Below are 24,684 nucleotides of genomic sequence, written 5' to 3'. Positions count from 1 at the left end.
TTCATTATGAGTTACTAAGTACTTTAGTTGGGACTTGGTTGAAGTCCTAATCATGTTTCCTTGAGTATTTTCGATACACTTTTGTTACAAGAAAATTTGTTGATTCTTTAATGGTTAATTCCTATTTTAATTCCAATCTTATTGAGTTATTTTATGATTGATCACCATAGAATAGCTTTGTAATTGAGTTTGTTACATTGATAAATTTAGATGATCAAGTCTTGTACCTATGCCGAGTAACAAGAGAACTAGCTACGGTTGTTGGAATTAATTATCACGAATAATTGGAATAGATACAATGTTCTAGGATTTGCGTGTTTGTCATTTTCCATTGTATTATGCTTTCTCGGAGTGCAGCTTAGTAGATACCATGCTAAATACTTGGAGAATGAAAAAAAGTTAGTGTAAACAACCATGCCTAATTTGTTGTTTAGGGAAATCAATAGCTTAAAGAGTAAATACCATGCCTTTAGGTTGACAAACGTTAAACATCTAAATTGTCTTGAATCATCATGTGTACCGATTATTTAGGCGAAAAAGATTAGAGATGGAAACCGAAGTCCTAACCGTTCAAACATCGTTTTCAAAACCCTTATTGCCAATTACTCTTATTTGCCTACGTTCTTTTTTATACTTTTAAATTTAAGACATCTCAAACTATTTTGTGAAACCTTTATGTGCATGTTTGCTAGTTTTGTGAATAAATTAATTTAAGTTCTTAGGAATCATAACCTAGATACCTATTAGTGCAATCCTTGTGGAAATGATCTCGTACTTGCTTTATATACTATGTGTTTAATCTCGTGCATTTGCGAGTTTAAAACGTGTAATTAATAGCTTAATATTTAGGTTGCTAATTTCGTAACAAGTTTATATATATATATGCATGTAATGCATACATATGCATATTCTCAAACAAAAAACAGCAATCAAACATAATAATAATAATAATAATAATAATAATAATAATAAATCTGATATATTATATAAGGAGTGGAATACATAGGTTTTAGATATGTACAGAAGATTACTATAATAACAGCAATCAAACAAAATACCAGAATTAATCTGACCAACAATTCAACATCCCCAATCCCAAACCATCAGAATTTGGTTCAACAACAAAACTACATACAACAACACTTCAACAAATTCGGTCGTGGTCGTGGTCGTGATCGTGATCGTGTTCGTATATCCGCAGCAGCAGTAACTATGAAGTCTCTGAACATTAATCCATCTCAGCGGATCCATGCTACAGAATCAATCTCATCCCTTGCCGACTTGTACAGTTCTAGCCTTTTAGCACACTGGTGCCTCCTCTCCATCAACGCCGGATCTTCGTCAAGCAGCTGGGAAAGGTGCTTAGCCTGAAACACAAACCAAAGCAACAACAATTATAAAACACAAGCAATAATAGTTGTTAGGGTCCAAACAATCAAAACATTGCATGTAAGACAAGAGAGTACCTCTCTCTTCCCTATTTGTATGTAGAAGTGATTCAGCAACGACGTATTAGCCTCTTTGACTTGACAATGAACAACGGCCTTGGGGATTGTGTTCCTCAGTGTCTCAGACACCATTCCCACATATGAGGATACGTTTGATCCTATCCTCCGAAAGTGGCCCTCTGAGTAGCGGTCCATGGCAGGGGCAGGGGCGGGTGTTGTACCAGGCCTTCCCGCTGGTGTTGAACCAGGCTTTCCCGGGTTTCCTGGGTTTCCGGTGTTCTCCATTTCCTGTGGAAGTCTCCGAAAGAAATCCACAGTCAAATATGAAGATTCCATGTCCACTAATCGAAGAGTTGTCTTCTTACTTTCATTACGGAACCTTTCCAAGGCCTCATTACATGCAGCAGCTATTTCAGCTTGCAGAGTCGGAAAGCGCTTCAATTCCTGAGTTACAAATATCAATATCATGCCCCTTTCTCATTCAAAGAACACCAGTTAAACTTTATAACCAACAGCAAAATTCCGTACCTGAGTTTCTGCTAATGACTTCCTCACAAGTTCTTTCAAGACAAAGTGAACCTAAGGTGTGGGTTTTTGGTCAGTAAGAGAAAAAAGAGTGATCAAAAGTTCTGGACGACTAGACGAACTTTAAGAACACTTATAGCAAACCCAGAATAATAGAGTGTAAAGAAAAAAAGGATAACTTACAGCATCCACGGAAGCTTCAGCCGGCCCTCTAAAATAACTCAGTGACCCCTCAATTAGGCGGCGGTAACCTTGCTCCGGAGCAATCAAGTGTGGCTGATAACCGTCAGCCTCTGAAACCACTTTCCTTACATTCTGCAGAGAAAGATGTCGATCAAATGGAAGCTTCCTCAATGCAGCAGGCAGTTGGTTGTCAAAGACACCATAAATCCGATCACCTCCAGCCCGTCTAATACGACAAAATGAACAAAGATATCATCAAACCACAGTAGTGCAGGGAGTTTTTTTGGTCAAAAGAAATCAACAAATTCATCTGATGATACTACATACAACTTTAACATCATAAATCCCTGTGAAGCAGAGTATTACGCAGATCCAGCACATGCAACCACCAAGGTTCCCAGATCCAGCAGAGAAAGGGTGCCTCAAAAACTACTAAAACCAACCCGAAGCCAAAACCTAAGGAACCCAATTACTAACAAATTTTCAAACCTTGACAGTCGGAGGTGGTTTCGTATTAAATATCAGAACCAGCCAAAAGAGCTAATGCTAAGTAAGCACACTACGTTAGATTTAGATCACCTGCATTGGGTTGTCCAGCACACTAGATTGAATACAGAATACCCGCATGGAATTTACAATCATATGAATCAATCATATCTAAAGAAAATTCAGCTTATGCCAATTTTGCTAAGGATTTGGGAACTAAAGACGCAAACATTAGGTAAACAATCCCCAAAAACTTAAAAAGGCATACATTGAAGGGATGAAGTTAAAACAAGTCGATCTTACCCTCCATCTAGATGCTCCTTGAAAATCCTGTTAAATGCACGGCAGAGTTCCAGTATAGCGTACAATTGAGCCTAAAATACAAACTCTTGGTCACAAACTCATGATTGCTCAAAGATCATCCAATTTATGATCAAGTGCCGCAGATAAAGACAGCTTACCCCAGCATCAACAGCAACAGGCCTACCAAGATGGTCCAACTCGGATTCAAGTTCATCAATGCTTTTGTTAATCATAGATAAGATACTTGGTATTCGAGCCCTAATCACAGTCTCCAAATGCTACAAACAAGATCAATCCATCAAAATGATACCCTATTACATTAAGCAACAAAAATGATACCTATTTTAAGGAACAAAATATATTCAATTGCAACAAAGATATTCAAACTCAAATATATGCAATTGAGTCATACCTTTGAGAGAAGTTTTGCAAGATACTCAGAACCCATTCTATTAGCTAAGTGCCCATAGTCGGGACTGGTTGCAAAGTATTCGCGCTCCTTGCGCCTTGCAAGAACCATGTCTGTATTTTTATTAATATCTGCTTGTGAACGGTTCACAACTCCAACCCAAGGATGTTGCAGGCGATAGGATCTTCCTTCAATAACCTATGTGGACAGACATAAGAACTTTAAACTATATTTGAACATATTTCTTTGTTTCAGATACAAAGTATAGGAAAATGTAAAGAAAACCACAGTTAGGCTTGAAGGATCACTTCCATTAAATACGAACACATAACTATAGCATCATTGAAAACTTCTACATTTGAATGCAAATGCAACTTGCTAAAAGCCCGATCTCAACTATTGGAAAGTATTAATGTAATTCACTTGTTTTAAAAGTCATTTACATAACAGTGAGCTGTGTAGGAAATAGGAAGGAAGAAAGAAAGATGGAGAGAAATCTTACATCCAGTGCATTAGTTCCTTTGTCCATCAAATCAAGCTTTGTCAACACCCCAAATGTCCGTTCACCTGCGTAAAGAAAATGATATAGGAGAAGACAAAATCAAGCAATAGGAGCCATAGGACAACTGCACAAGTCAAAAGGGGGAAATGGTTACACTTGAGTAAATAGAGCGTACCTGTTGGATCAACTTCCCTAGCAAGTTTTATAGCATCTGATGTGGCTATATCTTGGTTGGCTGGAGATATTGCTAGTATAATGCTATTAGGCTACAATAAGCATAAACTCATCAACTAGATAGAATTTAGAACACTATTGACATTCATAGTAAAAACTTCAGGAGTAGGACCTATGTGGCAGGAATGCAAGAGGTCAATCAACGACCAACCTCTGACATTCATGCAAAACCGGATCTCATCTCACTCCTGAAGGGCATGAGAAGTAAAAATAACACCAAATACATAAATAAATAGATCGCCACAAAGTTAATAAAAGCAGTGACGAATAGACAATGTTCCAGCATGATTCTATAAAACTGAAACACAAAAAAGTTACAGCTCTTGACAAAGCTATTCAGTAGTGAGAAAGACCAGCAAGCTTCAACTATTTGCTCTACCAAATCTAATTCCACTCACAGAATTAAGTTGTATAACGAACAATATCTATAAATTAGTATTTAGAACATAATTCAATCACACCATACTACATCAATGTTTCTGTGCATAATGACTAGTCAGTGACTTCAAAACTCCCATGACAGTTATATATGACTTCATAATGATTCTTTACCTTCTCAACATAAGATCGAACCATGTTTTCAATATCTTCAACAATACTTTCAGGCTGGCCCTCTGAAAACAACAAGAGTCCTTGTTGATGACTGATAAATAAATTTGCATCATGCAATTCAATACTCAATCAGCATTGGAAATAAAACATACCAACAGCAACTTTCGTCAGACCGGGTAAGTCAATTAGGGTTAAGTTGACAACTGCCAGGAGATCAAGAATTAGTGTATGGAAACGAACACAAAAATTGATAATGTAAAATAAAACCCCAACATTCCTCTCTGGAAAAGTGAAATATAAAAGCGAGAGAAGGAAAAGTAGATTAAGAGTAATAATACCTAAAAGTTATCAAAGGTGCCCCAAAACTCTATTGCTTAATTTGCAAATATCAAGTAAGTGAACTTACAAATATATTTTCCTCCGACATAAAAACATATTTCTCTTAGGCCGCATTTGTTATGCAGGAATACTTGCACGGAAGTTGATTGATTTCTGTTCAACCCAAATTTGTTTTTTGGCTACATTTTAATATTTCAGAAAGGAATGAGGTCCACGGAATTGACTGCAATTCTGCCCCGCAACCTGAATTGCAATACTGACAGGGACACCCATATTTCCATTCCGTTTGCTTACGTAACAAAAAATTTCTTCGTATGCACTCAGTCATTCACATATACACCGATTAAAATGAAAATAATATTCAAAGAAATATGGAACAAAAGCTTGCTGGTGCTACTCCTATCCCTCCCTACAGCTTTATCTCTCCAGTGCATAATCCAAAGCTGCATATGTTGGTACTTCATCAGTTAAATCCTCATTTAACTTCATCAACCCACTAGTAAATTTAACCCAATCTCATCTCCAAATCAAGATATTTTGCTTGCTTTCGCAAAATTTTGCTTCTCCTTTGCTTTCACTAAAATATATCTTCCGTCCATCCTTCCTACCGATTATTATTGGCTATGGCTTGTTCTGGATCTAGCTTTATATTCTACTAGTATTTTATTTATTTTTAGGTCAGTTTACCAACATTATCTTGTGATGAGAAAGTAACTCTCCTCTCTCATCTGTTTATCAATGAATTTTTACCCTTTAATCAATGTTTGTCAATGATTCTTTTAGATATTACTTTGTTTTTTGTTTATATCTTTTCGTGAACAGAGGGAGCAAAAACTGTGTTCATCTGACCTTTTCAATGCTTTGAAGGAAAAGGGCATTCTGGGAAATGTGTTCAATCTTATTTCATTCCTAGCCTTTGATTCTAAAAATTGTTTCAAAGACTTGAATTGGAAATACCAATTCCATTCCTTTAAGAGATGGAATGGAAAAGAAATACAACTCCTTTCCCATGTATAGTCAAATAAATGTGGCCTCAAGAATCAGGTTAGCAGAAGCAGAAAAATTACAAATTGTAACAAATTTCTCTTTAGAGGTGGACATGTGAAATAAACATCCAATCAAATTACAATTATAAATACAACTAAGCAGAAGCACGAAGATGATAAATTGTAAAAAATTTAACCCACAAAAGGCACCCACACAAAAGAGTAATATCAAATTCTACAAGCTTTAAAAGTTTACGGCTCGCTACTTGGACAACAAGTTTCCAATGACTGTATCCAAACTTTAGATTATAAATAAACAACCAAAAGATCGGTAATGGAAAGCATACCATTAGGGGAGTAGATGCTGAGATGGATAGGAACAGGAGATATCTGTTTTGTCTTTCCTGTTATTCTATCAGTTTCTTCCTGAATTTCCTTTCGAACCATGCCTGCAGAGAGACGACAACATAAAAGTTTGGTTGTCAGTTCCTTTCAACAAATAATAGACAATTTCATAAGGAAAATGTAACATCTCCCAAGTAAATGTAGCAACTGTCAAGTCAAGATCTAAGGTGCCATGTCAAGAGCTTGTGCACAAGTTAATATTTAGTCCTAAAAACAAAGCCAAATTGGAAAACAAGTTCATTAGAAAACCAACTTAAATATAAATTCAATTTTTAATTTCAAAATCTATCTGTAATGTAAATCATTTTCTCCCATGGCAATCACATTGCCAAGTTGCTTCTACCTAAACTCAAAATAAATGTATCACTAGAGGTGCTCAAGAAAGGTGGACCAAATCCAAACAGTATACTCACTGACTCGACTGTCAAATTTCCAGCTCTCTACAAGTAAGGTGGTCAACTGGAGAACTACGCAGTTGTACACAACCTATTGTTTACCAGCTAAAAGTAATCGACTTTTCATTGTTAAACATGTGAATATCTACTACACCTATCTACCTTCAAATCTAAACAAATTTGAAGGAAACATAAGAGAGAATAATTTGCATACCAAAATCAGTAAATCTCCTCTTGGAAAGGTGAAGGAACTCGGCGTACTCCTGGGTTCCTTCATCTGTCTTGTGTAGCTGCAACACCAAAGGCCGCCTTGTCACAATCCCTGAAATCATACCAAAAACAACACCATCATGATAATCGAACGTCAAGTAAGATAAAATTAAACAATTTCAATAACACTCAAAGTTGTGAACGAACCAGATCCTCTGGGAAGAAAGTCACGTCCAACAATGCTCTCCAAAACCGAAGACTTCCCGGAACTCTGTTCTCACAAGTACCAAATGTTCAAAAAACGAAAGGGGAAACAAAAATCAGAAAAATACCCACATGTTCCCAAAGAAAAGCCCAATTAAAATATCATCTCTACTTTTGCTTCTTTACAGATAAATTGCTATTTATTCTCACTAAAAGCAATATTCAATCAATCTCTACCAAAAAAGTTCCATACTTTCTCAAAATTTCTCGTTAAAAATAAAAACCTCGTTAAACAGTAAATTCAAGCAATAAAACGAGACGTAATCAGTTAAAGGTGGTTGGGAGAGAGAGAGGCAGACCTGGCCGCCGACGACAGCGACAGAGGGCAGAGCTTCCCACAAGGAAAAAATACTATCGCTGCCTCCGTAGTCACCGAGCACAGTACACGCCCTCTGTATGCGATTCACCAGCCCTATCAAGCTCTCCATAGTCGTCATCTCAGTTCCCTTTGTCTTCGATTCGAAACCCTAATTTCGCTTACTCCTTGAGAAATCGAAAAATCAGTAAAGCAGCAGAACTTGACTTGGGAATTTGGAAAGACGCTCTCTGTTTCTCTCTCTCTGAATATTCGAACGGTCAAAATATAACAGACTTTTTCTCCCTTCCTTCTACTTATAAGTTATAACTAATGAATGATGTGTTATGGGTTCGAAGTCGAACCGGATGGGCACCGTTGTGGCAAATGGCGGGACCCACTGATGAGTGGTCTTCGCTCAAAAGCAATCCTTCCAAATTTTCAAATTTTGAATTCATCTTCATTTTGGAACACCATACTCTGCCAATATTACTACCATGGAATTTGATTCTGGTAGATAAATCGGTACCCTGTAGAGATATATCGATATCTGTTAAAATGCATGAAATAAACATGTTGGAACAATGGTATTGGATGACTAGTGAAGTTAGGCTAGTCAACTTTCTTTGTGTAAGTTAGGCAAGTTAGGCAAGTTAGGCTTATGTCCTCTTTTTTTCCCTATATATAAGTTTCATCTTGTAATTGTTAGAATGTATCAAATACACATTGAAATTCAATATGGTATCAGAGCTGTGATCTGGGAAAACCACAAAACACAAGCTCTAAGGCAGTCACGAGGTCAACCATTCCAGGCATGGCTTCTCATTCAAAATGGGAAAATCCCAACCACCCACTCTATCTCCACCACTCGGACCAACCTGGTGCAATCCTCGTACCACAACCATTGGTGGAAGACAACTACAGCACATGGGTTCAATCCATGAGTATGGCCTTAACGGTCAAGAACAAACTTGGTTTTGTTGATGGGACAATCAACAAACCAAGTGAGGACAATTCTGAGGAGCTGCAACAATGGAATCGCTGTAACAACTTGGTCAAGACATGGCTACTAGGCTCCATGTCAAAGGAGATTTCAGGGAATGTCATCAACTACAAGGATGCTCGACAAATGTGGACCGATCTGCAGGAGTGGTTCTCACATGTGAATATAGTTCAGCTGTTCCATGTTGAGAACGAGATCCATGATTGCATCCAAAGCAATATGAGTGTAAGTTCTTACTTCACTAAACTTAAAAGTTTATGGGATGAACGTGATACTTTGTGTTCCATTCTAGCATGCAGTTGTGGAACAAAGAATGAGATGAACGCATATGTTGAAACTCAGAAAACCATGAAGTTCCTTATGGGATTGAACGAATCGTATGCTACGGTTCGAAGCAATACCCTTCTTCTCGAACCACTGCCTACGATGAACAAGGCATATGCGTTGGTCCTTCGACATAAACGCCAGGCAGAGGTTTCCAATGGGAAGAGTACATAACTAGAGGCTGTTGTCTTTGCAGTGAAGAATTTGTCGCAAGAACCTACACCGGAAGACAAAGAGATGCGATGTGGAAAGTGCAATAGAACCAATCACATCACCAAAAACTGTCGTGCACATCTCAAGTGCACTTTTTGTGGATGGAAAGGTCACACCTTCGATTTCTGTCGAAAACGGAAAGCAGCCACAGAAACGGAAAGCAGTCGTCCTTTTTCTTCAAAAGTGAATCAAGTTTCACAAAGTAACAAGCAAGAGATGTTGCCCAATTTCTCGTTCTCTCAAGAGGATTGCAAGCAAATCCTTCAAATGTTGAACAAGAACAAATCATCATTTGCCAATCAAGTCGGTAATCCTTCTAGTCATGAAGAACTTTCAGGTAAAGCCTTATCTTTTTCCTGTAAAGGAACCGAAAGTATTTGGATCCTGGACAGTGGTGCCACGAATCACATAGTTTACAGCCCTAGTCTCTTTACACACTCACGAGCTGTTGAAAATCATACAGTTGAACTGCCAAATGGTTCCGTTGCCAGAGTCACTCACATTGGACAAGTTGTTTTCTCTCATAATCTTATCCTTGACAATGTCCTATGTGTGCCGTTCTTTAAATTAAATTTAATATCCATCAGTAAACTAGCCTATGATTCCTTATATGTCACAATTTTCTTCACCCAATTTTGTGTCATTCAGGACCTTCGCTCAGGAAAGATGATTGGGATGGGAACTGAAAGGGAGGGACTCTACTACCTCGACTCATCAAGGAAAGGAACATGCAACAATATTCAAACTATCGCACCAAAGCTTTGGCACCAACGCCTAGGACACCCATCTCATAAAGCCACTTCGTTACTACCTTTCTTTAACAATAAAGCTTGTGATTTGGAAAAATGTTCAATTTGCCCATTGGCCAAACAAACACGATCACTCTTTTCTTTGAGCTCTATTTCTACCAAATCATGTTTTGAATTATTGCATATTGATATTTGGGGTGGCTATCAAGTTGCTTCTATTTCAGGTATCAAGTATTTCCTTACCATCGTAGATGACTACACTAGAAGCACTTGGGTTCATTTGATGAAACATAAATCTGACACAAAAGACATTTTAGTAAAATTCATTCAAATGATTGAGACTCAATTCAATACCAAAGTTCAAATCATACGAAGTGACAATGGCCCTGAGTTTAAACTTGAGCAATTTTATGCTCTCAAAGGCATCATACATCAATCTAGTTGCGTCAACACACCACAACAAAATGGTGTTGCCGAACGTAAACACCGGCACTTGCTCAATGTTGCTTGGGCTTTGCTCTTTCAAGCTTGTCTGCCAAAACGTTTTTGGGGAGATGCAATCCTAACCTCAGCCTACCTCATCAATAGAACACCCACTCCACTTCTCAAAGGTAAAACACCCTACGAAAAACTGTTTCACAAAACACCTAACTATTCTCATTTGAAGGTTTTCGGTAGCTTGTGTTTTGCTTCTACACATGCCCAAAGGCCCTCTAAATTCGACCCTTGTGCAATCCAATGCATTTTTCTTGGGTATCCTTATGGTCAAAAGGGTTATAAATTGTTTGATATAAAACACAATAAGACTTTTGTTTCTAGGGATGTCGTATTTTTTGAAGATCATTTTCCATTCCAAAATTGTAACACTTCCGTTGCCCCGTCTCCATCAAACACTACACCTATCCCGTTTGACTCGACCTCTCCCATTGAGTCGCCTTCAAGCCTTGCACCAGCAGACATAAACACCACATCTCTCACACTTGCCGACATCACACCACTCTCATCTCTTTTACCCTCTACACTCCACCACCAGATACCTTATCAACACCTTCACCTACCATACACTTTTCCCCACCTCCAACCACTCCATCACCAGATCCACCCCCTCCACTCCGTCGTAGCACTCGACCAACCAAAACTTCCACATTTTTGCAGGACTTTCATGTTGAGGTGGCCCTCCCATCCCGTGTTGCACCCACATCTTCCACAAGCATGGTTCAGTCATCAGGTACATCTCACTCCCTATCTCGTTATTTATCCTATGACCATGTATCCACCACTCACAAAACCTTTCTCACCACCCTCACCATTATCAAAGAACCCACCAGTTTTTCGCAGGCTGTTCAGGATCCAAAATGGCGTGACGCCATGAAAAAAGAGATTGCTGACCTCCATGACAATCGCACTTGGACTCTTGTGCCCTTACCACCTCACAAACATCCCATAGGCTGCAAATGGATCTATAAGGTGAAGCTTAAACCTAACGGTAGTGTTGAACGCTACAAAGCCCGTCTCGTTGCTAAAGGCTATAGTCAAATTGAAGGGCTTGATTATCAGGAAACATTTGCTCCAGTTGCCAAGCTCACCACCGTCCGTGTCCTCCTCAGTATTGCCTCCATCTGTGGTTGGCATCTTCACCAACTTGATGTAAACAACGCATTTTTGCATGGTGACTTATACAAGGAGGTTTATATGTCCCTACCTCCTGGGTTCGGACGAAAGGGGGAGACACGAGTATGCAAATTACACAAATCCATTTATGGTTTAAAACAGGCCTCAAGACAGTGGTTTATCAAGCTATCTAGGCTCTCAAGACTGCTGGTTTTCATCAATCATGGTCAGATTACTCATTGTTCGTCCGAAACTATCAAAGCAGTTTCATGGCATTACTTGTGTATGTTGATGACGTGATACTTGCAGGTAACAATTTGAGAGAAATTGAAGAGACTAAACTCTTCCTTTCCCAACATTTTAAGCTAAAGGATTTGGGAAAAATCAAATATTTTTTGGGGATAGAAGTTGCAAGATCTAAACAAGGGATTGCCTTGTGCCAACGCAAATATGCGTTGGAGATACTAGAAGATGTTGGGTTCCTTGGTGCGAAGCCCTCACGGTTGCCGATGGAACCAAACTTGTCCCTTACACAAACTGAAGGGACGCTCCTACATGATCCTTCTTCATATAGGAGACTCGTAGGGAGGCTAATTTACTTAACCATCACGAGGCCTGACCTGACTTACGTGGTTAATATGTTAAGCCAATTCATGGACAAGCCGCGACAACCACACCTTGATGCAATCCATAAGGTTCTAAGATACATCAAACAATCTCCTGGCCAGGGAATTCTTTTGCCTTCTACAGGTTCACTACAGTTACAAGCTTTTTGTGATGCTGATTGGGCTCGGTGTAAAGACACTAGAAGGTCAATAACCGGTTATTGTATCTTCCTTGGGCAAGCACCGATATCTTGGAAAACGAAGAAGCAAAGCACAGTATCTCGTTCTAGTGCAGAGGCAGAATATCGTTCTATGGCTATCACCAGTTGTGAAGTTATATGGCTAAGAAACCTTTTGAAGGACTTACGAGTGAATCATGCACAACCAGTCACATTGTTTTGTGATAATCAAGCTGCCATGCACATTGCTTCGAACCCAGTGTTTCATGAACGAACGAAGCATATAGAGATCGACTGTCACTTAATATGTGAGAGGATTCAGATGGGAATGGTGCAAACAGCTTACATACGAACCTCGAATCAACCTGCGGATTTGTTCACCAAACCACTAAGCTCGATGCAATTTGAGGTCTTGCTTAGCAAGTTGGGTGTCATTGACATCCACACTCCAACTTGAGGGGGAGTGTTAAAATGCATGAAATAAACATGTTGGAACAATGGTATTGGATGACTAGTGAAGTTAGGCTAGTCAACTTTCTTTGTGTAAGTTAGGCAAGTTAGGCAAGTGTTAGGTAAGTTAGGCAAGTTAGGCAAGTTAGGCTTATGTCCTCTTTTTTTCCCTATATATAAGTTTCATCTTGTAATTGTTAGAATGTATCAAATACACATTGAAATGGCGGGAAATGGCGGGACCCACTGATGGGTTCGAAGTCGAACCGGATGGGCACCGTTGTGGCAAATGGCGGGACCCACTGATGAGTGGTCTTCGCTCAAAAGCAATCCTTCCAAATTTTCAAATTTTGAATTCATCTTCATTTTGGAACACTATACTCTGCCAATATTACTACCATGGAATTTGATTCTGGTAGATAAATCGGTACCCTGCAGAGATATATCAATATCGGTAGAATTATCGATAAATAAAATGATGAAAAAAAAAGATATAATATCTATAATCTGTTGTAATAATGTAAATGCTTACATAATTTGACTAAAGACAGAAGAATGGAAGTCAAGATTGAAGGCTAAGATTGTTGGCTTAAATAGTATAAGTTTGGTTTTTTCTATTTTGGTATGTCAAGTTTCCTTCATACATTTAAAGAGATGTCGATCAGAACCTTTGCATAAAGAGGTATTTGTATTATTGAATAACACAACGCAAAATAGAAAAATTCGTGTAAATAATTATTATCTGCAACAACTATTGCTGAGTCGAAGACACAGGCACACTTGCCAACCTTATAAATATTATGTCTTATTTACTTTATATTTCACCGTACACATATCATTAAGTCACAACATAATGTAGCCACGTGAATCTCTACAAACTTTAAAACAAACTAATAGAAATCACATCTTCCATTGCCATTGCCCTTTCATATGAATCTTCACTTTGAGTAATGGACTTTGTAACTCCTACATCGCAAGATAGATATCACATCTTACACTGAGCATGAGCTTCAGTATTTCAGTATCTAACTGTACTGGTTAAATCCATTGGTCAAGTAACGTGGACCACTCGATCGGCTTGATCTCCAACATGAAGGAGGTCTAAATAATTGGTATCTGCAACCTTATCTCGTTCGGCCTCCATGTCTCGTACGTAATTTTAGCCTCATATTATAGTAGCAATAAAGGAGGAGGGGGAGGGGCAGGGAGAAGGCAGCATGTAGTCTCTATATCATAGACTCGTGCATTTTAAGAGTGTCATGTAGTTGACAGATAACACTCTGTTCTTATGTCGAATTCTTATAACAATGAGCATACATCACTTAATGGAATAAAACTTTATTTTTGTATTATAGTAGCTATAAACTATATCTTCAAGCTTTTCATATGCAAGACGGTTTCGAGTCTTAGTATACATGGATAAGCTAAAAGTACTCCAGTCTCACATCCCATGCCAAGGAAGATGTTGTTTGCGCTAGAATTCGTATTGCCAATTTAAGTATTGCAGGGTTGTTACTGCCAAAATTGGCAATTCCAAACAAAATGCATGAGCCCACAATATTTAAACTAGTATCATTTGCGTTTATATTTATCTCGACACTTATCGATGTATGTTTGCATGCATGCATTTCACATAAAGAAAGGAAGAGGCATGCAATTATGCAATTGGTGTTGGCTTTATGGGGGCTGGAGACTTGAGTGAATATTGTTTGCAGTAAGAACCAAGAAGATAGACGTACATTGGGAGCTTTGTGTAAAATGGATGGAAACAGATGCATGCTGTTGTCCTTGCAAATTAAGTATAGTATTTTGGCTCCATCTTCAACTTCAAAAGATGAAGAAATTTTTAGTTGTGATGGGAACACGGATGGTACACCACTTGTTTTTATGCAAGTGGTGGAAAATTTTAATTTTTAAGTTATTAACCTTTTAACACACATAAGCCATCATTTCTATAGAGACACATGGTGTACCATCTCGTGTGACTGGTACACCGAAAAATCTCTCCAGAAGATGCCACAATTTGAACCATCGATCGTAGAGTTGTTAGTACGAATTAAATTTGAACCGGCTGAATGATTCCATAAGACCATCTCCAAACTTGGGTTAAAAGCCAAATTACCCCCTAAATTACTCTCCCAAACACTCTCCAACCCATGTTAAAATTTTAGGCTAAATGCCAAATGTTATTTCTGGGCCAAATACCCCCCAGCTTTCCCCCCGGGTTAAATGCCAAATGTTTATCGGAATTTAAATTTTTTTAGATTAAATTGTTCATAAAATTAATTTACAATAATCTACATATTTTTAAAAAAAAATTGATTTAAGAAAAAAATTAGCCTAAGTTCATTCTTTAATAATTCCGGGCTAAAATTTTAGGACAGAAGAATTGGAGCAGAAAAGATGTTTCTGGGCTAAAAGCCAAATTTTTCGGGCTAAAAAATTTGACTTTTAGTTCAAGGGTTGGAGATGGTCTAAAAGAAAAAAAAAAAAAGGAAAAACCAAGCAGCTACAACAAGAAAGACGAAATAAACAGTGAGTAGGAAATAAAAAAAAAACTCAGCCAAGAAGCCAGAAAGGATTATACTAATCAAATCCCACGTCAGCCTCTCTCTCTCTGTAGAGCCTATGTTTTACAGTAAAATCACCACTCTTCTTCAATGTATTCTGCAATATTCTCCGAAATCCATCAAAATAATTTGAAATTCCGCTGATTAAACTGATATTCAATTAATATTTCCAAAATTTTGGGGATATTAAACCAACAACACGGATATTGCTAATTCTTCGCCAAACTTTCGTGGATACACGGCACAAATATATCCATCCGTTTTCATTGTCTGTGGCCTAACTTTTTAATCCATAACGGCATAACTGCTACAGCTTAGTAGTATTTTGCTTCATGGGTTATACGAAGTTTCCAACGATTATTCACAATAACGCATGCATTTTGACCAGATCATATCTCTAGAGTTAATGTTTGGACGTTTTGAGTAGCTCAACAAGTGAAAAACAAAGAAGAGTTAGTTTCGACAAATCTATGGGTTTTAAGTATCAAGTTTTGAAAATCAAAACTTGGGGGTGTATTCAATTGAGATTTTGAGGGATTTTAATTCTTTTAATGAATTTAAGGGTATTCAATCAGAATTTTAAGTGATTATCTGACATTCAATGTGTATTCAATCAGGATTTTAAGATAGTTTATTAAAATCCTTAGAAATCCAAGTGTATTCAATTAGAATTTTAAAGAAGTTTATAACATTTTAGGTGTATTCAATTAGAATTATAATTTAGAGAATTTGGAAAAGTTGAGGAATTAGAGTGAATTAAAGAGAGTTTGTAGTGTATTTTAAGCATCCACAAATCTCACCTCTTCCCATGAGATTTTGAGGGAATTGAATCAAAATTTTACATAGAATCTCTACAAATCAATTAAAACTCCGTAAAAATCCATGAATTTATAAATCCATTAAAATCTCTCAAATTCCGAATTGAATACACCCCCTTGATTTGAAAACCAAATCTCTGGAAGTTTTGGAAAACAAGTCTTCAAGTTTAGTATTTGAAAATTTTAATCTTCACCACTAGCGATCCGTGGGTGCATTTGCTGCAAAAATCTTCAGTCCAAACTTTTGGCAGACTTTGAGGTAGTCCGTGATTTCGTCCGTATCCTTACCATGAAGGAAAAGCTTGTTTGAGCACTTCTTCTCTATATCCACAACTGCATCTCGAAAATCTTTGTTTCGTGTAGCTTTCTGAACACATAGTTGCACTTGAGCACGAGTTCGGCAGCTCTATGTAAATGCAGTGCAGTGTGCCAACTCATGTTGTGGCATTCTTAGAAAAACTCTAAGAGTGCATTTGTGCACCAAACTACTTCGGTCTAAACTAACTTCAAAGACTAAATTGGATTGATTTGGCATAGACTATGTTGTACTACAGTTGTGAAACATTTGGTGTAGTGCTGGACTAGCTAGGACTAATAAATATATGGGATGTGATATCCACACACCCCTTTTTACTTCTCTCACACACTTTTAATTTTCGGCTGTCGGATCGAATGAATTAAAGAAGATCAAATGACAAAAATTAACAAAGGGTGTGGGAGAAGTCAAAAGGGGTGTGTGCAAAGACATTTACCAAAATACCTTTTATAACATCGTTCTTCAACTCCTCAAATTTTGACTAATGATGTAGCCAAGAAATTGAGTTATTTTAGATGCAATAAAATTAAAAGGAGGAAACGACGTTCAATGAAAGAAAAGTAATTGGAGAATTTGCAAATCTAGGGTTAGAAGATTATTTGATGATGCCATATCTCTAGAGTTAATGTTTGGACGTTTTGAGTAGCTCGACAAGTGAAAAACAAAGAAGAGTTAGTTTCGACAAATCTATGGGTTTTAAGTATCAAGTTTTGAAAATCAAAACTTGGGGGGTGTATTCAATTGAGATTTTGAGGGATTTTAATTCTTTTAATGAATTTAGGGGTATTCAATCAGAATTTTAAGTGATTCTCTGATATTCAATGTGTATTCAATCAGGATTTTAAGATAGTTTATTAAAATCCTTAGAAATCCAAGTGTATTCAATTAGAATTTTAAAGAAGTTTATAACATTTTAGGTGTATTCAATTAGAATTATAATTTAGAGAATTTGGAAAAGTCGAGGAATTAGGGTGTATTCAATTGAGATTTTGAGGGATTTTAATTCTTTTAATGAATTTAGGGGTATTCAATCAGAATTTTAAGTGATTCTCTGATATTCAATGTGTATTCAATCAGGATTCTAAGATAGTTTATTAAAATCCTTAGAAATCCAAGTGTATTCAATTAGAATTTTAAAGAAGTTTATAACATTTTAGGTGTATTCAATTAGAATTATAATTTAGAGAATTTGGAAAAGTTGAGGAATTAGAGGGAATTAAATAGATTTTGTAGTGTATTTTAAGCATCCACAAATCTCACTTCTTCCCATGAGATTTCGAGGGAATTGAATCAAAATTTTATATAGAATCTCTACAAATCAATTAAAACTCCGTAAAAATCCATGAATTTATAAATCCATTAAAATCTCTCAAATTCCGACTTGAATACACCCCCTTGATTTGAAAACCAAATCTCTGGAAGTTTTGGAAAACAAGTCTTCAAGTTTAGTATTTGAAAATTTTAATCTTCACCACGAGCGATCCGTGCGTGCATTTGCTGCAAAAGTCTTCGGTCCAAACTTTTGGCAGACTTTGAGGTAGTCCGTGATTTCGTCTGTATCCTTACCATGAAGGAAAAGCTTGTTTGAGCACTTCTTCTCTATATCCACAACTGCATCTCGAAAATCTTTGTTTCGTGTAGCTTTCTGAACACATAGTTGCACTTGAGCACGAGTTCGGCGACTCTATGTAAATGCAGTGCAGTGTGCCAACTCATGTTGTGGCATTCTTAAAGAAACTCTAAGAGTGCATTTGTGCACCAGATTACTTCGGTCTAAACTAGCTTCAATGACTAAATTGGATTGATTTGGCATAGACTATGTTGTACTACAGTTGTGAAACATTTGGTGTAGTGCTGGACTAGCTATGACTAATATATATATGGGATGTGATATCCACACACCCCTTTTTACTTCTCTCACACACTTTTAATTTTCGGCCGTCGAATCGAATGAATTAAAGAAGATCAAATGATAGAAATGAACAAAGGGTGTGAGAGAAGTAAAAAAGGATGTGTGGATAGCACACCCCTATATATATATTTAATTGTGAAAACTTCTACTTTCTTGTCTAAAAACTAAAATGCACTTTATCAATAAAAATTGTAATGAGAAATCCTTTCTTTTTCAGAATTTTAAACCCCCCCCCCCAAAAAAAAGTTGGATTTCTTTCATTACTACGAATTCAATTTCTTCAATTTGTATGAACAGTCATGCTCTTCTCTTCTTGCAAGAACGACTTGAAAAACCCAACCTAGAAATCAATCGACAACTTAAAAAATAAAACCAAACCTAGACAAGAAGGACAAAAGGGAGAAGGAGAGACAGAACGTTGTTTCGGGAGGAAGAGTTTATTGAAAGAATTGCCAAGGAAGGAGGATGGTAATCTTAGGTATTGACATTTAGCGAGGTGTTGTCGGGACGATCTTGACTTAATCTCATTAGTAGCAATCCTTGCTCGCACCACACACAACATAATAATCCTACTTAAGTTGTCCAGTCCAATAAAATCTAATGATGGCAAACAAACGCACCCTAAAGAGATTGAACAAAGAAACCCAAGGAGATAAAGGAGATAGAACACAAACATTCTCAAAGGAGGACGATCTTGACTTAATCTCATTAGTAGCAATCCTTGCTCGCACCACACACAACATAATAATCCTACTTAAGTTGTCCAGTCCAATAAAATCTAATGATGGCAAACAAACGCACCCTAAAGAGATTGAACAAAGAAACCAAGGAGATAAAGGAGATAGAACACAAACATTCTCAAAGGAACCCTTAGTAGATAGAATGCTTTCCCAATGGCAACGGGGTTTTACAAAAGGCCCTCGAGACTATCATTTTGTTTTAGATCCCCTAAACTTTTAATATCATTTGCAATTTAAAATCCCCAAAACCAGATTCCACCAATAACATCATAAATCTCTTTAAATTGATACATGATCAAGAAAATATTGATACCAAAAGACATTGATTTGTCTAGTGATATTTCTCTTCACTTATAAGTGAGAGTATTAGATTCGATTCCTAGCCAAATGCGAATTTGAACCACATTATTATTAAGAGAGATTATATTCACATACCCCAAATTACTTCTCCCACACCCCTTTAATTTTTTAATATTTTCAACACACCACTATCCCTTGAAAAATAAAAAATAAATAAAATTTGAAAGAAGTAATTTAGGATGTGATATAATCACCTATTGCGAGACTTAATTCACTAACTCAAACCACAAACCGGTAAATCATAGCCCATTTTACCTAAATGTCCTAGTAAAATCTCAAATTAACGGAATGGGGCCCCAAATAATTTGCACCTCTTCACCCAACCGAAAGCCCAACAAATTCAAGCCCAATAAAAGAACCAGCATTGCATCAAGAACAAGAAAAACAGAAAACCAAAATACAAAGGAATTCAGCATTCTTGTACAACACGAAGACAACCTTTTATTCTTCTCCCGACTTCTCAGATTCAGTCCGCGTCACCAACACCCAACCACTGCACCAATCGCACACGAACAATCGCAATGGCCGCCGCCGGAGTGGAGATCAAGCACCCGGACGCCGCGCCGGAGGAGACATGCTCCGCCAAGGCCTCCAAGCAAGGCGAGGGACTGCGGCAATACTACCTCCAGCACATCCACGAGCATCAGCTTCAGGTCCGCCAGAAGACCCACAACCTCAATCGTCTCGAAGCTCAGCGCAACGAGCTCAATTCCCGAGGTTCGATTTTCCCCTAATTCAAAACCCTAATTTCTGATTCTTCAAATTTTCAGTTTGTTTAGTCTGTCGTGGATTTTAGGTCGTGCCTTCCGGTTTGTGTTTGGGGAAATAAGGTCAAGATTTGATTTCTTTGGTTTGGTTTGCTTATATCTAGGAATTTAAATGTTGAGGAGGACGAGGATTTGATGAATCCGGTAGGAAATTCGAGATAATACTGGGAAAGTTTTGTTCTTTTCTATTCTAGGTTGTTGGATTCTTTGTCTGGAAATACCTAAGATTGAAAACTGGAACTTGGTACTAGCTTTCGTTGATATAGGAAGTGTGCTTGCTCACTCTCTGGGTGTTTCGTTGAGGGGTGAAGACACGTTTACTTGGATTATATTTACTGAGTCGTATGCTTGTTTGTTGTCTTAGTGTAATTATAACCGAGATATAAACCAGTTAACTGGAGTAGAAAGATAATTTACTTTAATAACAGAGGGGATAAGATGAAAGTAAGTGATTTCGGCGATGAAATCAGGTTGTAGTCAAAGTATTAGTCAGAGGCTTTCGTATTTTTTCTAAAAAAAAGTGTCTATTTGATGTATTTGAGCAAGTACACACGATGCCTGTGAATTGGTGTTTTTGCTTACTTTGGAGTTCTTGTTGCCTTTTCTTCTTCTGCTGGATTTTCTTCATCCTTTAAACATATGGTAGCAACTAACAAGTCAATTGGAGTTTTTCAAATGATAAATTAAACTTATTCAAAATTGCAACTTGAACAGTGAGAATGCTGAGGGAAGAACTACAGCTGCTTCAGGAGCCGGGATCATATGTTGGTGAAGTTGTCAAAGTAATGGGAAAGAACAAGGTTTTGGTTAAGGTAAGTAGGAAATTCTTTAAGACCAAGTTGAAAATTATTCAACTTGACTTAATTACGAGACTATTCTTTAGTTATGATAACCAAATTGTTTGATACCTCTTTTACATACTTTGTTTCTTTTCGTTTTCCAGGTTCATCCAGAAGGGAAATATGTCGTTGATATTGATAAAAACATTGATATCACAAAGATCACGCCATCAACAAGAGTTGCTCTCCGCAATGACAGCTATGTGCTACACTTGGTCTTGCCAAGCAAAGTTGATCCTTTGGTCAACCTTATGAAAGTTGAAAAAGTTCCCGATTCTACTTATGATATGATCGGTGGCCTGGATCAGCAAATCAAGGAAATAAAGGAGGTTTGCTATGGCACATTCCTACTTCTTTTTCTTCTGATTTTGTGTGTTTTGGTGTGGTTTCTTTGATAATACATCTCCACTTTCTTCTACATGTGTTGTAAATGATGTTTAAACATCTTCCATTTCCAGGTCATTGAACTTCCAATTAAGCATCCTGAACTGTTTGAGAGTCTTGGTATAGCTCAGCCAAAGGTAATACTATGTTGCCAAGCTATTACGTTTCATTATTTGCTTACTAGATAGGCGCTAACTGTTACAACTTACATTTATGCCCTGAAAGTAACACTTCTATATAACAGGGTGTGCTGCTTTATGGACCACCTGGCACTGGGAAAACACTTTTGGCCAGGGCTGTAGCCCATCATACTGACTGTACATTCATCAGGGTTTCTGGTTCGGAGTTGGTCCAGAAATACATTGGGGAAGGATCTAGAATGGTCAGAGAACTTTTTGTCATGGCCAGGTTGGTTTTGATCTTTCTCATCAAGATTTGTTATAGATTTCTATTACTTTTGTTGCCTTGATGTAAGATTTTGTTACTCTATGACGTGGAGGGAAATCCTAAGCTGGAACAAGCTATTTATTCATAACTGTAATGTTGGGAATCGGTATTAGTATTATGGGATCATCTGGGGTGTATATGTTCCTCCGGTCTAGGGGTGTCCCTGAACTTTCAAGTATATGTTTGACATTATTTGCTGCAAGATCTAGGTTGTGGAGGAATCTGTAATCGTTCAATGATCTTGTCAAGCCTGCCAGTTTGAATTAATTGAAAAAGGATTATGGGATGCACTCACTTACTGTTGTTGATCTGATTTGCTTTCATTTGTTTGCTTACTTTATTTCAATTTGGTTTTTTATCTCAGGGAACATGCGCCATCTATCATTTTTATGGATGAAATTGACAGTATCGGATCTGCTCGTATGGAATCTGGTAGTGGCAATGGTGATAGTGAGGTGCAACGGACTATGCTTGAGCTTCTCAACCAGCTTGATGGATTTGAAGCGTCAAACAAGATCAAGGTACTGAACCAAATGTGGATTCACTGGTTAGAAATGCAGTATAATGTTTCTGAACATTTTCATCTGACCACCGTCTTTCAATTACATTTTTGACAGGTTTTAATGGCCACAAATCGTATTGATATTCTGGATCAAGCTCTACTTAGGCCAGGACGAATTGACAGGAAAATTGAGTTTCCAAATCCTAGTGAAGAGGTACATGCTTGTCACTATAATAGAACTGACCTCTTGCAGTAGGTTGCTTTACTTAATGGAGGTTGATCAGCAGCAAATGCACAGTAGAGTGCAGTTGCTATCCAATCAGAATAGATATGAATAAGTAGGAGAATAAAAGAAAATGCCACAAAAGTCGGCGTAAATTTTTCCAATATTCGCATGTTCAAACCTTCTAGTCTTATTGTACTTTTGATGGTTGTCATTGCCTAGTTTATCAAACATCACTCGAATACAATACTTACTAGTCCATTTAACAAATTGCAGTCTCGTTGGGATATCTTGAAAATTCATTCAAGAAGAATGAATTTGATGCGTGGAATTGACCTGAAGAAGATTGCAGAGAAGATGAATGGTGCATCTGGTGCAGAACTGAAGGTACCCTTGTTTGTTTTCCTCGAGTTTATCGGTACGTGAGGTTTTGTGTGCTGTAACAAATATTTATTGTCGTTTTACTTTTCCATCTTGCAGGCCGTTTGCACAGAAGCTGGCATGTTTGCTTTGAGAGAGAGAAGGGTTCATGTAACTCAAGAAGATTTTGAGATGGCGGTGGCCAAGGTAATGAAGAAGGAGAACGAGAAGAACATGTCGTTGCGCAAGTTGTGGAAGTAAATTACGTTATCATGGTGTTCTTGGAGCAATGCAAGCACGAAAGACGATGTCTGAGGATATTTGCAGGCATGGGCATCTTGCCTGTCTTCTACTTGCTTGCATTTTACTTACCGGGTGGAGGGTTTAAACCATGTTGTTTTTACTTGCAAACTGTCAAGTGTGTGCCTCTATGTTAAAGTTACATATATTTTTCAATTCCAAATTATTTTTATGTTTCCTTCTAGCGTCAATGCATCAAATTAGACTGGCAATTTTCTGTTTTTGATATTACGTGGTAATTAGAACCATTTATTCTCTGATCATCATCATTTAAAGGCCATATGCGTTGAACAACTCAACGGTTGACTCTTATGATAAACTGATGCCCCATTGTTAATGAAGGAGGAATGACTCCATAAATTAAATGGCAAACCCTAATTCTGTAACACAAACATAATCCTTGCTCGGGTTCTCTCTCTGTGTCACCAAAAGCAATATTCTATTTTGATGTTGGTCTAATTCCAGACTACAGAATGAGGACCCAAAACTTTGAACTAGATGCTTCACTTGAAAGTGAGAGATTTTATGTTTGATTTTTGCCACGTATTTGAACAATATTATTGTTAGCTCGTTGTGTGGTTTAGCCTAGTCTCCACTCCTTAGTGTAGATAATTTGTTTGTTCAAAAAGAAAAAAAAGAACGAAAACTTAGAGCTAGAGTGGTTGGAGGCGAAAGCATCTGCTCTAGCTAATTGTACACCTTACCAATTGCCATTTTGGTATGTTGGGAATGGAGTACAAGAACATTGAGAGACTTATTTTTTGTGGAAACATGAACATTGGCGTGAGAATGGAAAACAAGTTTTACATTGGTAAAAAGAGAAATCTTGCACTGGCTTATAACAGGTTAGGTTACTCCTTATATTGCCAATTGTTTTATGGTGGAACCTTAACCTCCTCCATAGTATCAGAGCAGATTAGCTCACGTGTGAAGCTCAATGGCCACATGTGTTTCACATCATCCAATTGATGTTGTCCACGTTGCCAAACACGTGAGGAGGCGTGTGGTGTGGGACCCCAACTTTCTAGAATTGGCATCTAATTGTGTATAACTGGATATAAAACGTAGTTTGTCCCCGAGCTGCAGATGATGAGCGTATGCTGTACAACGTCAAGAGATCGATACAACGTTCCCAGATGATGGCACCTATCACATGTTTGTTTGAAACCACCAATGCAGGTAAGAGTGCCCCCAAAGGCTGATGGCGCATTGCAGACGTTCGAATCAGCAAACTTTTCAAGCGGTGGAAAGCAAAAATATTAGATAGTAGTCCCTAAACCTTGTTTGCGACCAGTAATATTGAATTACGCAAATGGATTCTCTATTGAAGTGCTGCAATATTAATGCTACAAGCATCATCATTCTCAACACTTAGTTTTTAGGGTCTATAACTTTACATCTCAACACTCAACACCTCTGCCCATCCTCTAAAATATCATATTTGATTCAAACAAAAAATTGTGGGCCCACGAATGG

The 24,684-nt window shown here is 37.6% G+C and overlaps 4 protein-coding genes across 4 annotated transcripts in view; 2 read left to right on the top strand and 2 right to left on the bottom strand.

Moving 5' to 3' along the window:
• Window positions 1-960: 960 nt before the first annotated feature.
• On the bottom strand, window positions 961-7,875 carry LOC103420605 (phragmoplastin DRP1E-like). Its single transcript, XM_008358662.4, has 15 exons — window positions 7,541-7,875; window positions 7,185-7,248; window positions 6,982-7,089; window positions 6,315-6,416; window positions 4,795-4,845; window positions 4,643-4,704; window positions 4,032-4,122; window positions 3,857-3,921; window positions 3,358-3,552; window positions 3,104-3,223; window positions 2,946-3,016; window positions 2,157-2,382; window positions 1,977-2,027; window positions 1,467-1,892; window positions 961-1,367 (listed from the first exon to the last, which is right to left on the bottom strand). Exons 1-15 carry the CDS (start codon window positions 7,676-7,678, stop codon window positions 1,239-1,241), a joined length of 1,899 nt encoding a protein of 632 aa, XP_008356884.3. The 5' UTR covers window positions 7,679-7,875; the 3' UTR covers window positions 961-1,238.
• LOC103410089 (NAD-dependent malic enzyme 1, mitochondrial-like) overlaps window positions 5,329-24,684 on the bottom strand; it is a gene marked incomplete at both ends in the record, with an annotated part of 31,351 nt that continues 11,995 nt past the window's right edge. The window contains 2 exon segments of the mRNA NM_001328766.1: window positions 5,329-5,358; window positions 21,848-21,858.
• LOC103438961 (uncharacterized) lies at window positions 8,351-9,037 on the top strand. Its single transcript, XM_029104851.2, has one exon. It carries the CDS (start codon window positions 8,351-8,353, stop codon window positions 9,035-9,037), a length of 687 nt encoding a protein of 228 aa, XP_028960684.2.
• On the top strand, window positions 19,729-23,386 carry LOC103438946 (26S proteasome regulatory subunit 8 homolog A-like). The gene is made up of 9 exons (XM_008377489.4): window positions 19,729-20,103; window positions 20,868-20,965; window positions 21,097-21,321; window positions 21,451-21,513; window positions 21,621-21,784; window positions 22,188-22,344; window positions 22,441-22,539; window positions 22,825-22,935; window positions 23,029-23,386. Exons 1-9 carry the CDS (start codon window positions 19,908-19,910, stop codon window positions 23,167-23,169), a joined length of 1,254 nt encoding a protein of 417 aa, XP_008375711.1. The 5' UTR covers window positions 19,729-19,907; the 3' UTR covers window positions 23,170-23,386.

Source organism: Malus domestica, chromosome 07 (genome assembly GCF_042453785.1).
Source record: "Malus domestica chromosome 07, GDT2T_hap1".
Lineage (NCBI taxonomy): Eukaryota > Viridiplantae > Streptophyta > Magnoliopsida > Rosales > Rosaceae > Malus > Malus domestica.
This window is presented reverse-complemented; position numbering and strand designations above follow the sequence as displayed.

Excerpts from the sequence above, each read along its gene's own strand:
- LOC103420605 (XM_008358662.4), bottom strand. The coding sequence starts at position 7,678 with ATGACGACTATGGAGAGCTTGATAGGGCTGGTGAATCGCATACAGAGG. Across the intron at positions 4,705-4,794 it reads TCTGACGAAAGTTGCTGTTG|AGGGCCAGCCTGAAAGTATT; the intron begins GTATGTTTTATT and ends TGTTGTTTTCAG. Across the intron at positions 2,028-2,156 it reads CTGAAGCTTCCGTGGATGCT|GTTCACTTTGTCTTGAAAGA; the intron begins GTAAGTTATCCT and ends CCCACACCTTAG.
- LOC103438961 (XM_029104851.2), top strand. The coding sequence starts at position 8,351 with ATGGCTTCTCATTCAAAATGGGAAAATCCCAACCACCCACTCTATCTC.
- LOC103438946 (XM_008377489.4), top strand. The coding sequence starts at position 19,908 with ATGGCCGCCGCCGGAGTGGAGATCAAGCACCCGGACGCCGCGCCGGAG. Across the intron at positions 21,514-21,620 it reads TTGGTATAGCTCAGCCAAAG|GGTGTGCTGCTTTATGGACC; the intron begins GTAATACTATGT and ends TCTATATAACAG. Across the intron at positions 21,785-22,187 it reads GAACTTTTTGTCATGGCCAG|GGAACATGCGCCATCTATCA; the intron begins GTTGGTTTTGAT and ends TTTTTATCTCAG.